The sequence below is a fragment of the Scyliorhinus torazame genome, chromosome 4 (genome assembly GCF_047496885.1).
Source record: "Scyliorhinus torazame isolate Kashiwa2021f chromosome 4, sScyTor2.1, whole genome shotgun sequence".
In the NCBI taxonomy this organism is placed as follows: Eukaryota; Metazoa; Chordata; class Chondrichthyes; order Carcharhiniformes; family Scyliorhinidae; genus Scyliorhinus; species Scyliorhinus torazame.
This window is the reverse complement of record NC_092710.1, coordinates 261,856,641-261,881,389: the sequence shown is the minus strand read 5'-3', so window position 1 is coordinate 261,881,389 and position 24,749 is coordinate 261,856,641. Positions and strand designations below refer to the sequence as shown.

Below are 24,749 nucleotides of genomic sequence, written 5' to 3'. Positions count from 1 at the left end.
CTCATTTTACGGGAGGTGTCATGCAGAACGTCCTCACGATATTTGGCATCACCCAAAAATTCCACATAGCATACCACCCACAGTCGAGCGGTATCGTGGAGCGCATGAATCAGACCCTAAAATCCACCCTCAGAAAAATGGTCCAGCAGAACAACACCACTTGGGACTCAGTCCTCCCTTTTGCGCTGATGTTCATACGTAACTCAATTTTGACTTCCACAGGTCACACCCCACACACTCATGACCGGATGCCCCATGAAAGGTACAGAATATTTGTTAGGTTTGGGCTTGACCAGCCCAGAAGTGACGGCCCTCATACACGAGAAAGCAGTAGAACAATTAGTGGAAAATGTTAAAACGGCTCAGCTAGCAGCCGCAGTAAAATTGGGCACCAGAAAGAAAGAGCAAGGCTTGTTTCGACAAGACAGTGCATGCGACTGAGTACAGTATCGGACAGCAAGTGATGCTCTCTGTATATAACCCCAGCACATTCCCGTCACCAAAATACTCGGGTCCTTATTCCATTGCGGATAAAGTAAGCCCTTCCGTTTATAAACTAAAGTACCCCAATGGTAAGACTGCGTGGTTTCATATAAACCAGCTGAAGGCATATAGAACACTGTCAAAGCACGCACACCACGTCATGCTTGACGCAGCACACCACACCCCGCCCACAGCCAACGTAACCCTACCATCCCCCAACACGTCCAGCCTAGCCACGGACTCGACTTCACCCCCAAAATATACACTCCGCCCCGGAACGCCCACAGACTGCAGCAGCAGAGACAGCGACTGTGACTCGGACGATAGCCACAGCACGCCTCCCTACTATCCCCATGCAACAGGACCCACACCCAGCGACTCAGACTACGATCCAAGTGATCCCTTCATGATCACTTTCCGAAATAAACCCCACCACCGACCACCGAACCACACTGACGACCCCGATTTTGTCCCCACACAGCTAGACACCAATTACTGGCACTGAGATAACTCGTTCAGACTCGTCCGCAACGATGAGAGCGACCCCAACTCACACCATGCAGCCCTTTCAGCCCTGATACACTCAAGAGTTTGGCACCCGGGAGAAGAGGACGACCTTGGGTCTGACTCCCAAACCGAGAACCCCTTTGCGACCCTGTTTGCAACCGAGAACTGAGGTGTCCAGATGATGTTTTAAAAGGAACCGCTTGGGAGAAGTGGAACCTGCAGAATGTTTTATGTTGTTTGTACGTTTGTTAAATGTTGTAGGTCCGCCAGGAGAATTTTTTCTCACTGCCCCACGCCTATTCGGCCGAAACCTCTGAGGACTTGCCTACAGAGACTCACCGTTGCCAGACACTAGTCGGCTGAAACCTCTGAGAACTTGTCTGCAGAGACTGGTTAAGGAACCAGACGCCCGTTCGGGACTGCCCTTCTGGTTCGAAGGATAGAACCACTACGGCAGCCCCACCACGATGACTACATTTTTTTCCCGTTCTTGTCGGTTGCTCAGGCAGTGGAGAAATGGCTTGGGACCCGCCCTTCCTGGGGACCCCCCCTCTGGTCAACTACGCTCGGGTAGAAGAGATACGGCATTGGTAGCCGTCCTACCCGGGGTCTCCATCCAACTCTTACCCGTCGTGGCACATATGCACCTCATTTTGGCATTTGAGTTCAAAAAGTTTTGTTTTGTTTCGGTAACCTTTAGGTTGGCAACCACATGCTATTTACATCCTGAAACATTTGGATGATAAATTGCAGAGTCTGCGAGACGGTTCGCACTGGTTCATTATTGGGAAGTGGGACTTGTCCTAAAATTCGATTTTTGAAAAAAAATGAGGGAGTCACACATAGTGACCAATTATAAAGGGAGTAATTGGCACTACAGGACAGACACACTATCGTACAAGATATTAAACAAAGATAGCTACAAACACTATGCTTGTTTTCACAGAACTCCAGAGCTCCAGGACCGGAGAAGAGACGAAAGGAAAGAGAAGAGCCATGAGGACTTCCTTCACGTGGATCACCCTCATGATTTTGGACTTTTGGTTGCGCGTGAACGCAAACCCCATGACTTAACGGCCCCCCAGCTGTTAATGTTTCACTTCCCCGCAGTACCCAGAGCCCAGTCACCAGCGACACTGCAGCATCTTGGTGTGCCAAGTTTATAACCTGGTACTCTCTCTGTCCTATATAATCGAAACATTACTAGCATTAGTGATACTCTGCTGCATTGTGCAGACTATACGTCTAGGGAAATGGAGAAGGAGAGCCTACCGCGCTTGAACCCCGGTATATGTTCGGATACGACCAGACCCCCGACCCCCGCGATCTATAATAAAGTGCATTCACTTGCGTTTATTGTAAATAAAGAAATGTAAAGAACTTTTCATGAGCAAATTGTATGATCCTGAGCTTGACTGCCAAGCCAGGAAAGACTGTGTATGAAATGCTATGATTTTGTTGTATGATTGAGGAAGGTAGGATAATGAAATGTTTAAGTGAGTGTAGTGTATTGAGAATAGTTAGAGGTTCCCAGTTTATTGTTTTGTAATGCATGTCCCTGTTTGACATAGCGTCCTTAGAATTGTTAGTAACATTTTTTTTGAATAGCTATGGTCAGTGCAGAGGCCATGAAGGACATGTCCCCCCCCAGGTCAGGGAATGGAGAGCAACATAGTTATGTGATCCTTCACGCTTCGCATTAGGATCACAAGGAGGGAATGTAGCCAGTTAAAATGGCTAACTCCCGATTTAGAATGGCTAACTCCCGATTTAAAATGGCGAACGGCAAAGGCTGATGGGAAAGTCAGCCAACAGAACACAAACAAGCAGCTGTGGGTTGAGTGTGTATTTACCTCTGGAAAGGCCAGACAAGATCGATACCGGCAACCATCAGCATAACAAAACACCAGCTATCTGCATACTAATGAGCAATCCCCGGGAACAATGCGCAATATTGAGATACATAAAGCCAACCCAGACTCTTCGGCGCCAGCAGAAGCCTACACAAAGGGAGGTGAATGACCACCTCAAGACCGCCCATCGATCAAGGAATCGCTCCAGCATTGGAGAAAATCGAACCAAGTGATTGGGACAAAGTCCAATCACTTGGAACCAGGTACAGGGTCCGCCCCGAAAGGCGGGAAGCCCCTGGGGACTATAAGAATAGAGGCCAAGTTCAAATTGGCCCTCTGCTTCTCTTCTTGACCGGGTCACTCAGCAACGCGAACCAACCCTTGATAGTGACCGGTCCAGCCATCACTGAGATCGAGTAAGTCTTACTTCAACGCTCGCTACGAGATAAGCGCTCCGAGCTACCAATCTGTACCAACTTCGAATCCCGCAGGCTCAGAACGAAAAGCCATCGAAAAGCTGGAAGGGAATCCGGAAAGGAGACAGAGAGCAGAGTCTCACTCTATGGAGATGATCTGCTCCTCTATGTCTCGAAGCCACAGGAGGGACTGAAGGCAATACTGCAAATACTGAAAGAGTTTGGAACATTCTCAGGCTACAACTTAACCTGGGCAAAAGCGAGACATTCCCAGTGAACCCAAAGGAGCTCCCGTTCAAAACGGCCCAGAACAGATTCCGCTACCTGGGGATCCAAATAGCCAGAGACTGGACACAGGTCCACAAGTGGAACCTGACCAGCCTGGTGGAGGAAGTAAGAAAAGACCTTCAATGGTGGGGCTCACTCCTAGTCTCCCTGGCGGGAAGAGTGCAGACGATCAAGATGAACGTACTGCCAAGGTTCCTCTTCCTGTTCAGATCCATCCCCAAGGCCTTTTTCCAAAACATAGACAGGCTAATCATGGCGTTTGTGTGGGGGGGCAACAACCCGAGAATTCCCAAGCCGACACTGCAAAGAGGGAAAGTCAGAGGGGGCCTGGCTCTACCGAACCTACAATACTACCACTGGGCAGCAACGGCAGAAAAAGTGAGGGAATGGGTACAAGAACCCGACACAGATTGGGTACAAATGGAGGAGGCATCCTGTAAAGGAACAACCCTCCGGGCCCTGGCCACAGCAGCACTACCATCCTCCTCAACAAGGTACACAACGAGCCCAGTGGTAGCGGCCACGCTGAGAACGTGAACCCAGTTGAGACAGCACATCGGGATAGCCAAAATGTCCCTTATGGCCCCCATCTGCGGCAATCACAGATTCCCCCCAGCCATGCGAGATACCACCTTCAAAAGATGGAGGCGGGACAGGGGCACACTGACGGTCGGGGTCTTCTATGTAGGGCGCACACTGGCGACACTGGACAAACTGACGAGGAAGTGGAAACTAGTAAGAGGACAGGAATTGAGACACCTCCAAATAAAGCACTTCCTCCGCAAAGAGACAGTAGGGTACCCCACGGCCCCAGAAAGCACATTACTAGAGGACCTGATAGGCACAAGCAGCGAGAAGGGGGGGCTGTGTGGGAAAATATACGGACAGTTACTGGACAGAGCCCGAACACCACTGGACGGGACCAGACAAAAATGGGGACAAAGGTAGGATGGGGACTCTGGAGAGAAGCACTGAGCAGGGTGAGCTCCACCTCCTCCTGCGTAAGGCTAAGCCTAATGCAGCTCAAAGTGGTGCACAGAGCGCACCTGACCAGAACCCGAATGAGCAGGTTCTTCCCAGAGGTGGAGGACAAATGTGAGCGGTGCCAGAGGGGCCCGGCCAACCACACCCACATGTTTTGGGCTTGCCCCAAGCTTGCTGGGTTCTGGACAGCCTTCTCTGAGGCAATGTCCAAAGTTGTGGGGGTGAGGGTGAGGGAGAAGCCATGCCTAATAGTGGCAATCTTCGGGGTATCGGAGCAGCCAGAGCTACACATGGGGAAGGGGGCCAACGCCCTTGCTTTCGCTTCCCTAATCGCACGCCGGAGAATCCTGCTCGCACGGCGATCGGCAGCACCACCCAAAGCTGCAGACTGGCTCGCTGACCTCTCGGAATTTCTCCACCTGGAGAAGATTAAGAACGCCATCCGAGGGTCAGAGGAAGGCTTCCTGGATACTTGGGGGCAGTTCGTCTGCCAGTTCCAAAACCTGTTCGAGGCCAGCACTGAGGAGTAAGCTAGGGAAAAAAAAAGATGAAGAACCAAAGGACTGCGCAACCCCGGGGGCGGAGGGGGAACCACCACAAAAGAGAAAGGGTGCTGAAACCAATGGGGGGGGGGGGGGTCAGTAGGACGGGGGGATATCATAGATCGATCCAGAGGGCAGCAAAATGTACGTACAGTTAGTCAAATGAAGGACAAAACAAATCTCTATGTAAAATAAAGCAAATTAGCGCGGGCAAGAAAAATATGTATAAAAGCAACAACTGTTTATAAATGTGAGAAAAGCCAATAAAAAGATTAAAAAAAAAAAACCTTTTCTGCGTCCAGGGAGATGATCACCTCTGATGTTCTCTCCCTGTATGGAGTCATTACCACATTCAGCAATCGTCTGATGTTCGGCGTTAGCTGTCTACCTTTAAAAAAGACCGTCTGGTCCTCTGGTATGCAGTTCTCGAGCCGCTAAAGCAGGGCTTTTGGGAGCATTTTCGCGTCAACATTGAGCAGCGAAATGGGTTTGTATCATCCGCATTCTGTTGGGTCCTTTTTGGGTATCAGCGATATGATGGCTTGCGTTAGCATTAGAGGCAGGGTGCCCCTCACGAACAAGTCTGCAAACATCTCCCGCAGGTGTGGAGTCAGTGCTGTCGCAAATGTTTTGTAGAGGTCCGCAGGGAACCCGTTGGGTCCTGGCGCCTTCTCCGCCTGCATGGAGTTGATGCTGTCCATGACCTCTCCCAGTTCTAGTGGTGCTTCCAGCCCCCTCCGTCTATCGTCACCCACGACTGCCAAGTCTAGTCCGTCGAGGAACTGTTTCATCCCCGGGTTCCTGTCGGTGGGCTCGGAAGTGTACAGCCTCTGGTAGAGGGCCTCGAACGTTTCATTAATCTTTTTTGGTTCGGTTACCAGTCCGCCTCTGCAATTCTTCACTTGTGCTGTTTCACTTGTGGCTGCCTGCTTTCTCAGCTGGTGAGCCAGCAGGTGGCTAGCCTTGTCTCTGTGTTTGCAGAAGGTCCCCCGTTTCTGGCAGAGTTGGTGCACTGCCTTCCTCAATGAATAGCAGGTTAAAGACCATTTGTAGCTTTTTCCTCTCCTCCAGAAGCTCTACGGTCGGGGACTGAATATTTTCTGTCGGCCTCCAGGATGGAGTCAATCAGTTGTTGCTTAGCCGCCCTCTCTTCCCTATCTCTGCGTGCCTTATACGCAATAATTTCTCCACTAATCACAGTCTTCAGTGCCTCCCAGAACGTGGAAGGTGAGACTTTCCCATTCCGGTTGTTAGTAATGGACTCGCCTATGGCCTGTGATGTTTTCTGGCAGAAGATCTTGTTGGCCAGGAGGGTCGTGTCCAACCTCCATGTGGGGCGCTGGGCATGGCCCCACCTCTAACCTCCTATCCATGTAATCAGGAGGGTGGTCAGAGATTACTATCGCGGAATATTCTGCTCTGACTACCTCTGGAAGCACTGATTTCCCACTACAAAGAAGTCGATGTGGGTGTAGACCCTTTGTATACTGGCGAGAAAAATGAGATTTCCTTCTCCCCAACGAGCCATGGGTCCACTGCCCCATCTGTTCAGAAATGTTTCCAGTTCTCTGGCCATGCCTGTCGTTTTCCTCGTCCTGGGGTTTAATTTGTCCGTCAGTGGGTCCTGTACACAGTTAAAAGTCGCCCCTCACGATCAGTCGGTGCGTGTCTATGTCAAGGATTTCCACCATGATTTTCTTTACAAATTCCATGTCATCCCAGTTGGACGCTTGCACGTTCACCAGGACTAGCGGTGCCCCGTCCAGGACACCGCTGACCCTGACGTACCATCCCCCTTGGTCCATAACCATCTTCGTCCTCTTACATATCAATATGGCTACCCCCCTGGTTCTCGCCCCATAGCAGGAGTGGTCCCACCCAACCCTCCTTTATCGCAGTTGGTTCTTCACCCTCAAGGCATCCCTTGGAGGAAGACTATGTCGGTTTTCCTAGCTTTCAGCTGGGCGAAGACTCCGGATCTTTACACCGGGCTGGTAAGCCCCCTTACGTTCCAGGTGACTATTCTGGTGTTTTTCTTTTTGTTGTGTCCCCCCCCCCCCCCCACCCGCGGGATCAACCATACTTACCTTGTGGATGCGCCCCTGCACACCAGGGTTTCCCTTTGTTTGTCCAAAATGGCCATGGTCACTATTCTCACCATGTGGCCGGACCCCTGCGCTCCGGGGTTTCCCTTTGTCCGGGGGCCACTCAACATGGCTGCCAACTGTGTGTACGCCATGTGGGTGAGACCGTGCAGTCTGGGATTTGCCTTTGTTTAGGGACCCTCCAAAGTGGCTGCTCACAGCGCCACCTTCCATGTTTCTGAGAGCCCTCCCCCCTTGCCGTTTTGTCCCTCAAGCGGTTTTGTTTCCCCTCCCCTCAGTGCCCCCCCTGGCCCTCGCATTCCCCTACTTCTGTCTACCCCTCTGCCTCCCCCCCCCCGGTCTCTCCCACTCTCTCTCCAGTGGGAGATGTGCTGCAACCCCCCACTCTCACCCATACCACCTGGGGTTAGCTTTTCCGCTAGTGTGGTGACCCCCTCTCCCAGGGTCAATATGAACCCGCCCCCCCCGCCCCCCCCCCCCTATGGCCGCTCTGCTGGTATCCCTGCTATCAACTCCTCACCCTCTCCTGCGCTATGCTTCCTCCTTTCTAGGAGCTCATTCCCCTGCCTTGGATTTTGGTCGGAGTGACCTGTGAGGGAGCCCGGTCAATCTCCTGCGGTTTGGGGACACTGTCCCTCCCCCTAGGTTGCCCAGCATTTGGTCCACATAGTTAGTCGGGTCGCTGCCCTCGGTTCCGTCTGACAGGCCCATGATTCAGATGTTCGGACGCCTTGACCGATTTTCTTGGTCCTCGACCTGCCCTTTCAGGCTCCCCTGTGTCGCCACCATCCCTCATTGCCTTCAGTTCCCTGGTGAGGAACGTCGCCCATCCATTGCCTGGTGGGGTTCGCTTTTTGGATCGCTTGTTCTTCCTGTCGTTTTGTTTCCCCCCCCCCCCCCCTTCGGTGCCTCCCAATGTATCCCCCCACTTCTGTCTACCCCTCTGCCTCCCCCGCCCCTCCCACTCTCTCCCCTCCCCCCCAGCCAGACAGACTCTCCCTGGTGGGAGATGCGATGCAACCGCCCTCTCATTCATACCTCCTGGGGCTAGCTTTCCCGTTGGTGTGGTGGCCCCCTCTCCCAGGGTCGATATGGCCCCCCCGCTATGGCCGCTCTGCTGGTGTCCCTACTATCTCCTCATTACCCTCTCCTGCGCTCTGACTTCCTCCTTTCTAGGAGCTGGTTCCCCTGTTCATAGTGAGGCGATGCAGTCTGATGCAAAATGGTCCATTGATTTCCTCCGCCTCCACCGTGCCTTCCTCATCGCAGCCTCTCCAAACCGTTCTTATGGACAAACTCATCAGCCTCTGCAGGGGCAATAAAATAATGCTCCCTGCCCTGATATGTTACCCAGAGCCTGGCTAGGTACAGCGTCCCAAATCGGATTTTGTTTTTATATAGGACCTACTTTGCCTGGTTAAATTCCACCTTGAGCTTTGGCAGGTCCGCCACAATGTCCAGGTAGACTCTGATTTTATGTCCTTCCCAGTTGCACGCCTTTGTCTATTTGGCTCAGTGAAGGATCCTTTCCCGGTTCTGATAATTGTGCAGCTTGGCTATGACCGCTCTCGGCTCTTCCCCTGCCTTGGATTTTAGTTGGAGTGACCTGTGAAGGAGCCCTGTCAATTTCTGGCAGTTTGGGGAAGCTCTCCCTCCCCACTAGGTTGCCCAGCATTTGGGCCACATAGTCAGTCGGGTCCCTGCCCTCAATTCTCTCTGGCAGGCCCATTATTCAGATGTTCTGACACCTCGACCTTCCCTTTCAGGCTCCCCTGGGGCGTCATCATCCCTCATCGCCTTCAGTTCCCTGGTGAGGAACGTCGTCCATCAGCCTGACGGGGCTCGCTTTTCGGGTCGCCGGTCTCCCTCTCTCGGGTGTGGCCGGGGACCCCTCGTGCTGTGGGTCCGCTGACCCGCTTGCTCGTCACTCTTGCCCCTTATCGCAATTCTTGGTGTCCCTGCAGCCTCTTGAGCTGCTGCTTTCTGACATTTTTCACTGTATATCTTATCGTTGAGGATGAGGGGATGTTTTAGTCCGATTTTGCGGGATAATTTGGTCAAAAGTTTTGTTGTCTTACGGATGAGGGCAACTACTCAGCACATCCCCCGTCTCTGAAAGTCACTGGGCGCGATTCTCCACTCCCGCGCCGGTTGGGAGAATCGCCGGTCCGACGCCCTCCCGCGATTCTCCCAAGCGGCGGGAACGGCCCGGTCAAGTTTCGCGTGCCGCAGAATCGCCGGAGACACCCAAAATAGCGATTCTCCGGCACCCCCACTATTCTCAGGCCCGGAAGGGCCGAGCGGCCAGGCCAAAACGTTGGGTTCCCCCCGGCGCTGTCCACACCTGGTCACTGCCGTCGTGAGCGGTGCGTGAACGCTGGGGGGGGCGGCCTGCGGGGGGCGAGGGGGGATCCTGCACCGGGGGGTACCTCAAATGTGCGGTGGCCCGCGATTGGTGCCCAACGATCGTCGGGCCGTCCTCTCTGAAGGAGGACCTCCTTCCTTCCGCGGCCCCGCAAGATCCGCCCGCCATCTTCTTGCAGGGCGGACTTAGAGAGGATGGCCAACCCGCGCATGCGCGGATGACGCCCGTTATGCGGCGCCGGCCGCGTCATCAATGCGGCGTCGCCTTTACGCGGGCGACAAGGCCTGGCGCATGTAGACGACGCGGCCCATTGTCAGGGCCTGAATCGGTTGGGATCGGGGCCATTTCGCACCGTCGTGAACCTCAACGGCGTTCACGACGGCGCGGCCACTTCGGCGCGGGAGTGGAGAATCCCGCCCAAGGTGTCCCAAGTTTAAATATAAAGAATAAAACATGAAACATAGCTCGAGCCCTCAGTCATTCCTATGCCCCAATTATATCAAAGCTCCAAAACCTAGGACTTGGCTCCTCACTCTGCAACTGGATCAACTTTCTGACCCATCGACCACAATCAGTAAGAATAAACAACACCTCCTCCACGATCGTCCTCAACACCGCAAGGCTGCGGGCTTAGCCCCCCACTATACTTCCTATACACACACAAGACTGCGTGGCAAAATTTGGTTTCAACTCCATCTACAACTTTGTTGATGACACAACCATAGTGGAACGATCTCACATAACGACGAGTCAGAATAAAGGCGGGAGATAGAGAATCTAGTGGAATGGTGTCACGACAACAATCTATCCCTCAATGCCAGCAAATCTAAAGAGCTGGTCACTGACTTCAGGAAGCAAAGTACTGTTCACACCTCTGTCTGCATCAACAGGGCTGAGGTGGAGATGGTTGATAGCTTCAAATTCCTAGGTGTGCCCATCACCAAATATCTGTCCTGGTCCACCCATGTCGTTACTACGATCAAGGAAGCACAACAGCGCCTATACTTCCTCAGGAAACTAAGGAAATTTGGCATGTCCACACTGACTTTTACCAACTTTTACAGATACACCATAGAAAGTATCCTATCTGGCTGCATCACAGCCTGGTATGGCAACTGCTTGGCCCAAGACCGCAAGAAACTTCAGAGAGTCATGAACACAGCCCAGTCCATCACACGAACCTGCCTCCCATTCATTGACTCCATTTACACCTCCCGCTGCCCGGGGAAAGCAGGCAGCATAATCAAAGACCCCACCCATCCGGTTTACTCACTCTTCCAACTTCTCCCATCGGGCAGGAGATACAAAAATCTTGGAACACGCACAAACAGATTCAAAAACAGCTTCTTCCCCGCTGTTACCAGACTCCTAAACGACCCTCCTTTGGATTGACCTGATTAATACTATACTCTATCCGATGCCAGTGTCTATGCATTTACATTGTGTACCCTGTATTGCGCTATTATGTATTTTCCTTTCTTTTCATGTACTAAATGTTCTGTTTGAGCTGCTCGCAGAAAAATACTTTTCACTGTACTTCGGTACACGTGACAATAAACAAATCCAATCCAATTATGCAAACCAATAGCCTCTCATGCCCCATGCCAAGCTATTCCCAAGTAATCCCTCTGGACCCTCCACCCACCACCATGTCCCCCTCATAACCTTCATGCTAACATGCTCCTCCATCCCCCCATGACCCATCATATCCTCTATGCCAACTTAAGTGTCCAATCATGCCAAGCCAAACCCCTCCACCCTTTGGCCTTGCACTGCAATGCCAACTCATCTCATATCCACGTCACAGGCCTCAGGGCCCATGCAGAGATTAGATAAAATACAGTTCCACAAAATCAAAAAAATCATTCTCATTCATAAAAAGCCATTCACTACATACATTTCTTCAATTAAATAAAGCCTCATAATAAATATTTCATTAAGTGCACAATCCCTTATAGCACTGGAATTCACAGACCTACATCAAAGAGTCTATGACCATTTGCAGCCATCAATCAAACTTACTGTGATAATAGACGGCTGTGAAATCAGTTTTGCACTATTATTCCAGTAATGGATGCACTCAGGCTTATGTCAACAGAGTGAGATAGCAAGCAATCATTTGTTTTAAATTTAAAGGCCAGGATATTTAAATGCCTTGACAGCTCATTCCCATTGGCCCTCTTAACAGGTGTTTCTGCCAGTTTTGGCAACTGATCTTGACACATCTATGGACAGTTCCAGTGGACTTGACAATAATGAGTTTATGTATATTTATGCCTTCTTTGAATAATTTCAAAGGACTTGACCGACCCCAAATGGCACATGACCTCCACCAAAGGGCACCATAACTCCACAAAAGGTGTCCTGAGAGCAAATCCAAAGGGGTATTGTACCTCTCCTAAAGGGACACCCTGGCTATCCAAATGAATCACAAAGTCAAACCTCTTACCAGGTCTAAACTATACACTTGTGGTTTAACATTCCAAGGCCCCAAAATCTCACTTCAGAGCAGGCACTTCAGAAAGGCCAGCTGCCTCCGTAAAAGATGCTGGTGAGAAATGTGTCCTTCCGCATTCCGCACCCCCCCACAATGAATATGGGCTTTTCGGGGGCAGAATATACAATTTTTGGACAGTTCTGTTATTTTTGCCACAATGGAGTGGCTCTCTTATTATTTGTCCCCAAAAGTTGTATATAACGACCAAGATGGAAACATGTGGTTTGTAAACACTTTCAATTTACTCAGGGGGATCTTCTGGGAGATATCCAGCTGTCTTATTTGAAGGATTCCTTACTCAGGGCTGGTTACATCTGCTTTTTTGAGATAAGGAAGATCTATCCATTAACTGACATTTAGTCAGTTTTACATTATAAAAATGATGGTCTTTCGGATTTTTACTATAGGATGCTATTTGGATATGTGGATACCGGCTATTGGCCTATTTATGGGCAAGTTCCATAACTTTGAAAGCTATTGGTTAATTTGTGTGTAAATGAAGGAGGCTCCTTTGTTACTGTGCAGCAGCTAGGAAGAGATCACATGATATTTATTAGTCAACATTCACACAGAAAATGTGAAGAGTGACTTTATTAATCCATAAAGGATTGCAGTTACCAGGGGCGACATTCTCCGACCCCCCGCCGGGTCGGAGAATCGCCGGGAGCTGGCGTGAATCCCGCCCCCGCCGGTTGCCGAAGTCTCCGGCACCGGATATTCGGCGGGGGCGGGGATCGGCGGGCCCCCCCCGCTCGATTCTCCGGCCCGGATGGGCCGAAGTCCCGCCGATAAATTGCCTGTCCCGCTGGCGTAAATTAAATCACCTACCTTACCGGCGGGACAAGGCGGCGCAGGCGGGCTCCGGGGGGCGATCTGACCCCGGGGGGTGCCCCCACGGTGGTCTGGCCCGCGATCGGGGCCCACCGATCCGCGGGCGGGCCTGTGCCATGGGGGCACTCTTTCCCTTCCGCCTCCGCCACGGTCTCCCCCATGGCGGAGGTGGAAGAGACTCCCTCCACTGCGCATACGTGGGAAACTGTCAGCGGTCGCTGACGCTCCCGCGCATGCGCCGTCCGGAGATGTCATTTCCGCGCCAGCTGGTGGGGCAACAAAAGCTGTTTCCGTCAGCTGGCGGGGCGGAAATTCCTCCGGCGTCGGCCTAGCCCCTCAATGTTGGGGCTCGGCCCCCAAAGATGCGGAGCATTCCGCACCTTTGGGGCGGCGCAATGCCCGCCTGATTGGCGCCGTTTTGGGCGCCAGTCGGCGGACATCGCGCCGTTTCCGGAGAATTTCGCCCCAGGCCTGAGACAGTCAGGTCCAATTGATGGCACAAGAGGTAATAGCCCTGTATCTGGACAAAAAGAATATGCATTAAAAAAAAGTGCATTATGATTTTTATTCACAATACAAGAGCGCATTTTGACAGGTCAACAAAAACATGAGATTATTGATGGTGATAAGAGTCAAAGGAATGTTTTATGAGCAGGTGTGAACTTGTCTGCTGTTAGTAATAGCAAATTCTGGCCTTAATTTTGAAAGCAGAAAGGGCATAATTTTTCTGCGTGCTTTGGGACCCCGAGGCCAGGACCAAATGGAGGTTCTAAGCCCACCTCAGGAACCAAACGAGGGGAGCTAATTAGCCACCTCTGGCTCACCATCAAATTAAGGACGGCAGGCTCCCCAGTGCTGCAGGCCCAGACTCTCAGGTGTCCCAAAGGGAGAAGTGGGTGAAACTGAGGCAAGTAGGACATCTCAAAATAGAGTTGCCCTTGTAGGCATAAATTTAAACTACAAATTCAGTGGCGTCAAACAGACATGCCTGTCATAGTAGAGGGGTAACAGGTTCAGTATTTTCTACTAATGGTCCCCTCTTTGGGGGCTGGAATGCTCCCCAGTGTCCTGCAGGAGGCCACCTCCAATAATGCTACTCCGCTGCTGCCAAAATGTCAGCGGGCCCTGTAAACTGCTGCTAATTGGAGCTTTAATTAATCCAACTCTGGGAAACCTCCCAGAAAACAGGAATGGGTCAGGAAGCAGTCCCTCCATGTTTCCCCTCTATTTTCCCAGTGTTGCAATTCCAGTTTATGTTGGAACTGGATGGGAAGATCACAGATAAAAAGACTAACTTTTTAAATAATATCGTGAGGAACAGAGTCACAGGACTGCTAATTAATTTTAAGAAAAGACATCAATTAAACATGAAAAAATTGGACTTACAGTACGCTTGTACTCTCCCCTTAATTTAACAAATACACACTGATTTTGAGATTAACAGGGATTACAAAGTACATCTTAAAATACAATGGTCCCATTAACACAAAGTTCCTTTTAAGTACGCCGATTGGCTGTGGTCAAATACACGCACTCCATTTAGTGTCTGTGGCTTTCGCCTCAGAATCCCCAACTACACTCCCAAAAGCACACTTTAAAATCCTCTCTCATAATAATACTGCTTTCCCTTAAGTGGTGCAGGTTTTCAAAATGAGTTTTAAACAAAGCTTCCACTCCACTTTTAACAGCATTTTACACTAACTCATGTTAGGATTTCCTTGTCTTAACAGCTGTACAAGCTAATCATAATTGCTTTAACTCTCAATTCCCAGACTGTATTAAAATTCAATCAAAAGTTTCATCTACCTCTGAAGTCTGCTATTCCATTTCAAGTCTCGTTACTGCAATTGTCTCCTTCACTCTTTGAACAATCCCCTGGTCTCTGTTCTTTTAACTTCAGGTGTCTTAAATGCTCTTTCTGTCACAATTCCCTGGTTATCTGGATTGTAATTTGTTCCTTGGGAAGCTTACATCTTTGCAACCCCCTTGTCCCCAGAGGAGTGGTATGGCAACACAGTGGTTAGCACTGTTGCTTCACAGCGCCAGGGACCCGGGTTCGATTCCCGGCTTGGGTCACTGTCTGGATGTTCTCTCTGTGTCTGCGTGGGTTGCCTCTGGATGCTCCAGTTTCCTCCCACAAGTCGTTAAAGTAGAGCTGTTAGGTGAATTGGACATTCTGAATTCTCCCTCAGTGTACCCGAACAGGCGCCTTAGTGTGGCGACTAGGGAATTTTCACAATAACTTTACTGCATTGTTAATGCAAGCCCATGTGTGACACTAATAAAGATTATTATTGTCCTGTTCAGCTTCTCCTGGCAGAGTTCAAAGCTGTGATTCCCCAGTGTCCTGTCTCCAGCTGCTCTGCCATCCAGTTAAAACTAAGAACAAAGAAAAGCCCTGTCCTCTAGAAAGTGGTCGCCTGTTGCTAAGCACCGACTTATTTCTATTTACTCTTCATGCCGTAATCCTCTCCAAGCACAATAGAGACAGTTGGAACTTAAACAACCCCCACACATACAAACACCTTTGGTTCATCATAAATCTAACTATAGGGTTTATCCTTCTAGGTACACAAACATTAAATTAAATGGACTTAAAACTATCCCTTATTTCTAATATTTACCAATACAAATATGTTTTCACAACACCCAGCAACTCTCTCCCCTCCCACATCAGGCTGCACCTTACTTTGGAATTCTGACCTAATATTTTGTGGGTGAGAATCCTGATTCCTATTACCCTCATCTCTTCTGAAACAACTTAAAAATAAAACAAAATTGACTTAAAACGATTAGAAATTGAATCAAATATAAGGGGAAAATGCCTCGAGATTTCCTAGAAAATAAATCTTTCAATAACTGCTGTTGGGCAGAGTTGCAAAACCATGCATCTATGTATCTTATGCGTTTTATTTCAGTTTCAAGTGATTGAATGTTTGGTAAATCTGCTGTTTAAGTTTCAACATGGAAGACCCAGTACACCTTTCATATGCCTGCTTGTTTTCACATGCTGTAGGCATATTTTTTTTACAGTTGTTTGAATTGCCAACCTTTTAGGGTTGTGCTCTCTTTTTGAAGCAGTCGGGACAGTTTCTGGGTTAGCATATTAGACTTACCTGGTTAAAGGATAATACTTTGTGGGACTAATATAAAGTAGCTTTAAAGCAGCACGGTAGCATTGTGGATAGCACAAATGCTTCACAGCTCCAGGGTCCCAGGTTCCATTCCGGCTTGGGTCACTGTCTATGCGGAGTCTGCACATCCTCCCCGTGTGTGTGTGGATTTCCTCCGGATGCTCCGGTTTCCTCCCACAGTCCAAAGATGTGCGGGTTAGGTGGATTGGCCTTGCTAAATTGCCCATAGTGTCCAAAATTGCCCTTAGTGTAGCGTGGGGTTACTGAGTTATGGGGATAGGGTGGAGGTGTGGACCTTGGGTAGGGTGCTCTTTCCAAGAGCCAGTGCAGACTCGATGGGCCGAATGGCCTCCTTCTGCACTGTAAATTCTATGATAATCTATGATAAAGTAATTTTTTTAAGATAGTGCATCAGTTTTGCATCAGTCATATAACTGAGCAATTAAGTATGTTCCTTGATCAGACAGGTACTTGGCAATGTTAATTATTACACAGTAAACTAATGATTTCAGGGAAAGTCCAGCAGTGGAAAGACAAAAAAAAATCCCCGTCAGTGGCAAATGCTTACTTACAGTTTCTTCCACTGGTGCATTAGAATCAGCTTCTACTTTGATTGAGGATATTGATGGGTTTGCACACGTCTAAAGAAAAGGAAAATTACATTAAAAAGTTGAATGCACATTGAAGCATATCACATAACTAATTTCTGGTTATCCCAATCCAATATCCTTCCTGCAGTTTATAGATTTTCTTCACTTTTTGGTGACTTTTAGCTTATTGAATGTGTTTCAATTAATATTTTGTGTTGGAAATAATATCACAGGATCTGATAATGCCATTAAAACATTTACTTTGTAATTAATAACATCATAAAAACTTTTGTTCCATTTTTGTTCAATCACTGAATGAGAATTGTCCCTATTAATCGGGATTAAAGTTTACCACTATCATCCACGCATACAAAATAGTTAATGAGAATCCTCCCCCTTCAGTCCAGAGCTATATATAGCACATTACACATGGTGACAGTTAGAATAATTGAATTGTTGCAGCACAGGAGGTCATTTGGCCCATCATGTCGGCACTACCTCTCAACATCCCAAGGTAGAATAAGCCTGGTAAAAGAGTCTTTACAATCCCAAGGGAGTTATATCTGTATCAAGTTAATGCCAGGTTTTATAGTTAGCTGTCCTGAGTTTTGTTGTTTTTTTCCTTCTTCCACGACTGCTCCTTCCATAGCCTTAAACACCTTTACATCAGCCAATAAGATGGCTAGTCATATACGGCAGGACGGTTTTATGGATTCCCGAACCCATGCAATAGGACGTTGGCAACCACCAGACACAAGTATTCCGGAATAGCTCTCCAATCTTTGGTTGCTGCAAGTAGGGCTTGAACCCTGTACTTAGTCAGAGGCAAAAATGATGCCACTGAGTTAAATATAATAATAATAATTGTCACAAGTAGGCTTACAATAACACTGCAATGAAGTTCCTGCTTGTTCCTATTTGCAAGGTTGGTGAAGGAGGTGAGTAATGCTAAGCGTTTATTAATAAATAAATTCTGAGGTTTTTAGGACTTCCCCCTCAGCATGTTAGGATTAATGTTCACGTAGCTAACTGAAATCTGACTTTGAACCAGATGGAAGCTTTGTTGACTGCAGGGATGACATCCAGGGAACACCACTCAGCTAAGCAAGAGAAAAAGTGCAAGACAAATTGGTTTGAATTCCAATATAAACACCATGTGGGTCAGAATTGCTGCAGTGGGGTAGAGCAAGCAGCATCAGAAGATAGTAGTAAATCAAGCCACAGCTCCACAGTGGACAAAGAACTTTGTAGGAAGAAAGAATTGAACGCCGGGAGCTATGTTTTTTGGGGCTCGGATAACTAATCAATAAGGAGGGTAGAAAAGGAGGGTAGCAAAGGTATTAAATGGAATGCATAAGGGAGTTTCTGTTGATATTCATGTGGGGGACAAATACTACATACAAATGGAGCAAGGTCTGAAATCATCAAGTGAAGTTATTACAAAAAGAACATAACTTTCAGATCTCCTAGCACCCATGAAGGATGTTGCTGATAGGACTAGCAGCAACAGCAATGAATGCCCCCCCATTCTTGATCAGCTTCTATTCCTGGCTATTCATTCCTGCTCGGTCACACGTGTGCAGCTTTTCATTCTTGTGCATGTCCTTTGCTTGGCTTTCCCTCTTTGGTCTCTTTTATTTCTCTCTCTGTTCATTTTTTCACTCCACCTGCCAAATCACCTCCCTTTCTCTCTTTAATACATTTCCTTTCCCTCTCTGCTACTTTTGAGAAATATTTTCATCATAGGTGCATTATTCCAGGAATCCCCCCAGAAGTGGAAGTGCTTACTCACAGTATGTACTATCACTGAAACTAAATTGAGCAGTTTCAGCTGAGAGAGAGCGAGTATGTGCCCGACTTAGCGAATGTGATATGACTCACTCCCCAAGAACAAACAGACTCATGTTCTACAACCTTAGGTTTAAGCAGTGATGAATGAGGTGGCAGCAAGCGTTTTTAACCACGTTAGATTGCATGCAATGACATGGCTAAAACCGATGATACAACACTGGCCACAAACATCCTTGGTGGTTCTTATTTTCCACACAAGTTTGTACTTCAAATGATTACTATAGAAATTCTTAAAAATATTATGTTGCAGTTACAAAAAGTAATGCAAAGCTGGTTTCTTCATGTAATAGCTCAGGCGGTGGCCAGAGATATTCACCTTGGAGGCTCTAGATCCTGAGGAGGGGAACATGTAGCATAAGGATGCCAGTGGGGTGCAGCATGATCAGACTGAAATCCGTGAGCAACATCAAATATTGGTTTCTGGGTGTAAAATCTAGGGATTTCTTTCAGGCTCAGCTTATAAAAGAAGAATGTTTGCAGAGTGTGCCATCTATGTGAACGTTTGTTCTTTGAATGGTAGGTAGATTACCAGAATATAAAGCAATTTCCTGGCCACCTCGAGTTCATGGCCACCCTTGGTCGGACCTTAGAGAATGATCTAATGGCTTTGCAAATTATCCAGGAGTGTGTCAATCTCAGCAAGCCAAAATAGTCATAATTGCTCAGGCCATTGAAGCAGGACATATTTTTCACTGATAGATTTGTGGGGTTGCGGAACATCACTGTGTTTAGACACAGCGGCTGGATTCTCTCTAGCTGGCAGTGGGATTCTCTCTTCACTCAGCTTGTCAATGACATTTCCCATTGAAGCTACTCTAGGCCGCCGGGAAACCCGTGGGCGGGGGTGCTGCCAGCGGGAAAAGAGAATCCCAATGACCGGAGAATTCCAGCCAGCATCTGCAAAGCCACGTGCAGTTAATGGTACCCGGCACAATGGGTAAACCTACTATCCTGGCAAAGTCACGTGAGCACGCTGCCTACTTCTCTCTGGCTAGAGAGAATACAATATATTTCCCTTCTTCTGTTATGCAGATCATCAGTCACTTCTACAAGAATTAGGAGCAGGAGTCGGCCATTAGACCCTTGAGACTGCTCTACCATTCAATAAGATTATAGCTGACCTGATCGTGGCCTCATCTCCATTTTCTTGCCTGTCCCTCATAACCCTTAATTCCGTTGTCAATCAATAATTTATCTCACGCAGCCTTGAATATATTCAATGACTCAGCTCCATTGCTCTCTGGGGAAGAGAATTCCACAATCTAATGATCCTCTGAGAGCAAAATGTTCTCCTCATCTCAGTCTTAAATGGGAGACCCCTAATTTTAAAATTGTGTCCTCTAGTTTGAGACTCCCCCCACCCCATAAAAGGGAAACATTCTCTGAGCTTTCACCTTGTAATGTCTCATTATTGTGTTTCAGACTAGTAAATGTTAAAGATGTCATCTGTGCCAGTCTGGTTGGATCCCAACACAAATAACCTTACAGCCAATGGTAGCTGCATCCTTTCCCTGCTCTGAGCCTGCAAGAGGTTGCAGACTTCACATAACAATGTCACACACACACTGTTTCTCACTAAGGTTGAGATGAGGTTGCTTCCTGTGAGCAGCTTGTCCTCCATAGTGCTGTCTCTCCTGAATCTCCCTTCATGCTGCTGGCCAAGGGAGATGGTCACTACAGCACCCATGTCCCTGTCATGCTGCTGGCCAAGGGAGATGGTCACTACAGCACCCATGTCCCTGTCATGCCGCTGGCCAAGGGAGATGGTCACTACAGCACCCATGTTCCTGTCATGCCGCTGGCCAAGGGAGATGGTCACTACAGCACCCATGTCCCTGTCATGCCGCTGGCCAAGGGAGATGGTCACTACAGCACCCATGAACCAAGGCTTTCGCCATGAAATATGACACCAGTTACAGAAAGTTAACATGAAGGTATAGCAAGCAATTAGGGAGCCAACGGATGTGCTAATCTTTATGACAAACAGCTGGAAGTGTTGCTATTACAAGAGGCTTTGGTCACACTACATCCAGTGTACTCTTTACTGAAGGAAAGCCAAGCTAGCCTTATTTAAATCGGTTTATGGGATATGGGTGTCACTGGCAAGGCCAGCATTTATTGCTCATCCCTATTGCTTTCGAGTAGGTGGTGGTGTGACCCACGCTCTTGAATCCTGAGGTCAACGTGGTGTTGGTATTTCCACAGTGCTGTTAGAGAGGGAGCTCCAGGATTTTGATCCATTTACAGTGACGGCATGTGGGGATATATTTCCAAATCAGGATGGTGCGCGGCTTGGAGGGGAACTTGCAGGTGGTGATGTTCCCATGCACCTGCTGCCCTTGGCCTTCGAGGTGGTGGAGGTCATGGGCTTGAAATGTGCTGCTGAAGGAATATACTTGCCTTAATGGGGATACAATGAAGATTCATTATATTTATTCCTTGGATTGAAGGCTGACCTATAAGATTGAATAGTTTGGGCCTTCATTTCTGCAGTTTAGAAGAATGAGATGTGATCACATTGAAATGTCTGCATGTTTTGACAGTACTTGCCCAAATAGATGCTCAGAGGTCGTTTCTCCTGGCTTGAATCAAGACCTAAATTTCACAGTCTCAGGATAAGGAGTCAGCTATTTAGGGCTGAGACGATAAATTTCTTTAGCAGGTTCTGAGTCTTTGAAATTCTCTACCTGAGAGGACTGTGGATGCTCAGTTGGTATATTTAAGATTGAGAGCGATAAATTTTTGTACACTGAAGAAATGAGGTGAATTAGTGACAGGGTGGGAAAGTGGAGTTGATGAGTTTTGCCATGATCTTACTGAATGGTGGAGCAGTCTTAATGAGTCCAAAACATCAGACACTAGACGCGGGTGCTGACAAACAGCTGCCTCGGATCCTGCTCTCTGGCTGCAGTTGGGCTGATCTGATGGTTGCATTAACAGACTTTCACGTTACATCCCTGGGACCATGGCCTTGTGTCCCATGCCTACATCCTGCAGAAGTACTGATCCCCTACCAGATCACACCGCACTCACCTTGGTGCCGGGGGTAAAAAAAAACAGCATTGCAGCAAGCAGCGGCGCCTAGGAGCTTAACACGTTTGTGGCCACGATGCAATGTGCTATGTCATTTAATAATAATAATTTTAATAATCACTTATTGTCACAAGTAGGCTTCAATGAAGTTACTGTGAAAAACCCCTAGTCGCCACATTCCGGCGCCTGTTCGGGGAGGCCAGTACGGGAATTGAACCCGCGCTACTGCCTTGTTCTGCATTACAAGCCAGCTATTTAGCCCAGTGTGCTAAACCAGCCCCTCTGCTGGCCATCATGCTGGCTCTGCCTGCAGGGGAGTGCTGCCCACCTGCCTATAAAAATATACTCTGGGTGCCGGCACGAGAGTCAATTAACTAATGGGGAATTCAATCATTTTAAATCTCCTGGACTGCTTTCAATGGCTGCCAGGAGATTGGGGCCAATACTAGGAGTCTCTCGGCCATTCGTGTAGGATTAACAACCCTAGCGGGAGGGAATGCACACACCAAGTCGAAGTGTGAGAAATAAAATCAGCAGGTAATATGGGCAAGGTTCAGAATTATGTACACAAATACATACAGAATTAAAAAGTACAGTAAGTGACTTAAGAAGCACAAATTCATCTCAAGAACATAAGAAATAAGAGTCGGCCTGCTCCGCCATTCAATATGAGCATGGCTGATCTGATTGTAGCTTTAAGTCCACTTTCCTGCCGGTCCACTATTACCCTCGACTTCCTTGTCACTCAAAAATCCATCTAAGTCTGCCTTGAAAAAATGTGATGACCCAGCAGCCACTGCTCACTGAGCAAGAAAATTCCAAATACGAACGACCCTCAGAGAAGAAAAGGGTATAAACAGGTTAAGTGAGTGAGCAAAAACTTGACAGATGGAATACAATGCAGGAAAATGTGAAGTTATGTACTTCAGCAGGAAGAATAAAGGAGCTGAATATTATTTAAATGGAGAAAGACTGCAGAAAACTGCAGCACATAGGGATCTGGAGATCCTCATGCATAAATCACAAAAAGCTAGCATGCAAGTTCAGCAGGTAATTGTGAAGGCAAATGGGATGTTGGATTTTGTTTCAAAGGGAATGGAGCACAAAAATAGGGGAAGCCTTGCTAAAACTACTAGGCACTAGTTCGACTTCATCTTGAATACTGTGAACAGTTTTTGTCCCCCTATTTGAGGAACGATTTATTGGCACTGGAGATAGTCCGGAGAATGGTTACCAGGCTGATTCTGGGTATGGAGGGATTTTCTCATGAGGAGAGGTTAAGTAGGTTGGGTCTGTGCTCATTAGAGTTTTGAAGAATGAGGTGATCTTATTTAGACAGACAGGGTTCTCAGGGGGCTTGACAAGGTAGCCGCTGAGAGGTTCCCCTTGTGGGAGGGTCTAGGACTAGAGGGCATAATCTTCGAGTAAGAGGTTGCCCATTTAAGATAGAGATGAGGAGAAATTTCTTTACTCAGAGGGTGGTGAATGTGTACCAAGAACAAAGAACAATACAGCACAGGAACAGGCCCTTCTGCGCTCCAAGCATGTGCCGATCACGTGTCCTATCTAGACCAACCGCCTGTATCCTTCTATACCGCGTCTGTTCATGTGCCTATATAGATAAGTCTTAAAGGTCGCTAACGCATCTGCCTCAACCATCGCATTTGGCAGTGCATTCCAGGCCACCACCACACTCTGTGTAAAATAGCTTCCCCCAGACATCTCCACTTAACCTTTCCCGCCTCGCCTTGAACTTGTGCCCCTTTGTAGTTGTAATTTCTGCCCTGGGAAAAAGCCTCCAACTGTTCACCCTATCTATACCCCTAATAATTTTGTAAACTTCTATCAGGTCACCCCTCAGCCTCCCTCTCTCTAGGGAGAACAATCCCAGTATATTCAATCTCTCCTCATAGCTCATACCCTCCATACCAGGCAACATCCTAGTAAACATTTCTGTACTCTCTCCAAAGCCTCCACGTCCTTCTGAGTAGTGCGGTGACCAGAATTGGACACAGTGTTCCAAATGTGGCCTAACCAACGTTCTATATAATTGTAACATAATTTTCGAGGTTTTTTACGTGATACCCCATCGTATGAAGCAAGCACGCCATATGCTTTCTTTGCCATCATTTTCACCTGTGCTGCCACTTTTAAGGATCTGTGCACCTGCACACCCAGATCTCTCTGTGTCTCTATGCTCCTGATGGTTCTACCATTTATTTTATAGCTCCTACCTGAATTGGATCTACCAAAATGTATCACCTCGCATTTGTCCGGGCTAAATTCCAACTGCCATTTCTCTGCCCAATTTTGCAGCTTATCTATATCCTGTCGTATTCTCTGACAATCTTCATCACTATCTGCAATTCCTGAAATCTTAGTATCATCCCCAAACTTGCTTATCAGACCCGCTACGTTTTCTTCCAAGTCATTTATATATATTACAAAGAGCAGAGGTCCCAGAGCTGATCCATGCAGAACACTACTAGTTACAGACCCCCATTCGGAAAAAAACCCTTCCACTGCTACCCTCTGTCTTCTATGGCTAAGCTAGTTCTGGATCCATCCAGCTTGTTCATCTCTGACCCAGCCTGCCATGAGAGACCTTATCAAATGCTTTACTAAAGTCCATGTAGACAACATCCACAGCCTTTCCCTCATCAATCATTTTTGTTACCTCCTCAAAAAATTCCATCAAATTAGTGAGACATGACCTCCCTTGTACAAAACCATGCTGTCTGTCGCTAATAAGACCATTCACTTCCAAATGTGCATAGATCCTATCTCTGACAATCTTTTCCAACAATTTCACTATCACTGACGTTAAGCTCACTGGCCTATAATTACCCAGATTATCCTTGCAACCCTTCTTAAATAACAGTACAACATTGGTTATCCTCCAATCCTCTGGGATCTCACCTGTGGCCAATGAGGACACAAAGATTTCTGTCAGAGGCCCAGCGGTTTCATCTCTTGCCTCCCTCAGAAATCTGGCATAGATGCCATCTGGCCTCAGGGATTTGTCTACCTTAATGCTTTTTAACACACCTGACACTTCCTCCCAAGTGTTTACACATCCCTCTGAGACACCACCAATCAAAGTGTCCCCCTCCTTTGTGAATACCGATGCAAAATACTCATTAAGGATCTCACCGACTTCCTCTGGTTCTATACATAATTTCCCTCCTTTGTCCTTGGGTGGACCAACTCTTTCTCTAGCTACCCTCTTGTTCCTTACATACGTACAAAATGCCTTGTGATTCTCCTTAA

The 24,749-nt window shown here is 47.9% G+C and overlaps 1 protein-coding gene across 10 annotated transcripts in view; it reads right to left on the bottom strand.

The window, feature by feature from the left end:
• Window positions 1-24,749, bottom strand: part of ahi1 (Abelson helper integration site 1) — a 537,691-nt gene that overhangs the window by 48,898 nt on the left and 464,044 nt on the right. For all 10 annotated transcript variants that reach the window (XM_072499698.1, XM_072499696.1, XM_072499702.1 and 7 more), the window contains one exon: window positions 16,578-16,646. In XM_072499698.1, coding sequence (XP_072355799.1) covers window positions 16,578-16,646 — 69 coding nt within the window. The remainder of the gene's footprint in view (window positions 1-16,577; window positions 16,647-24,749) is intronic.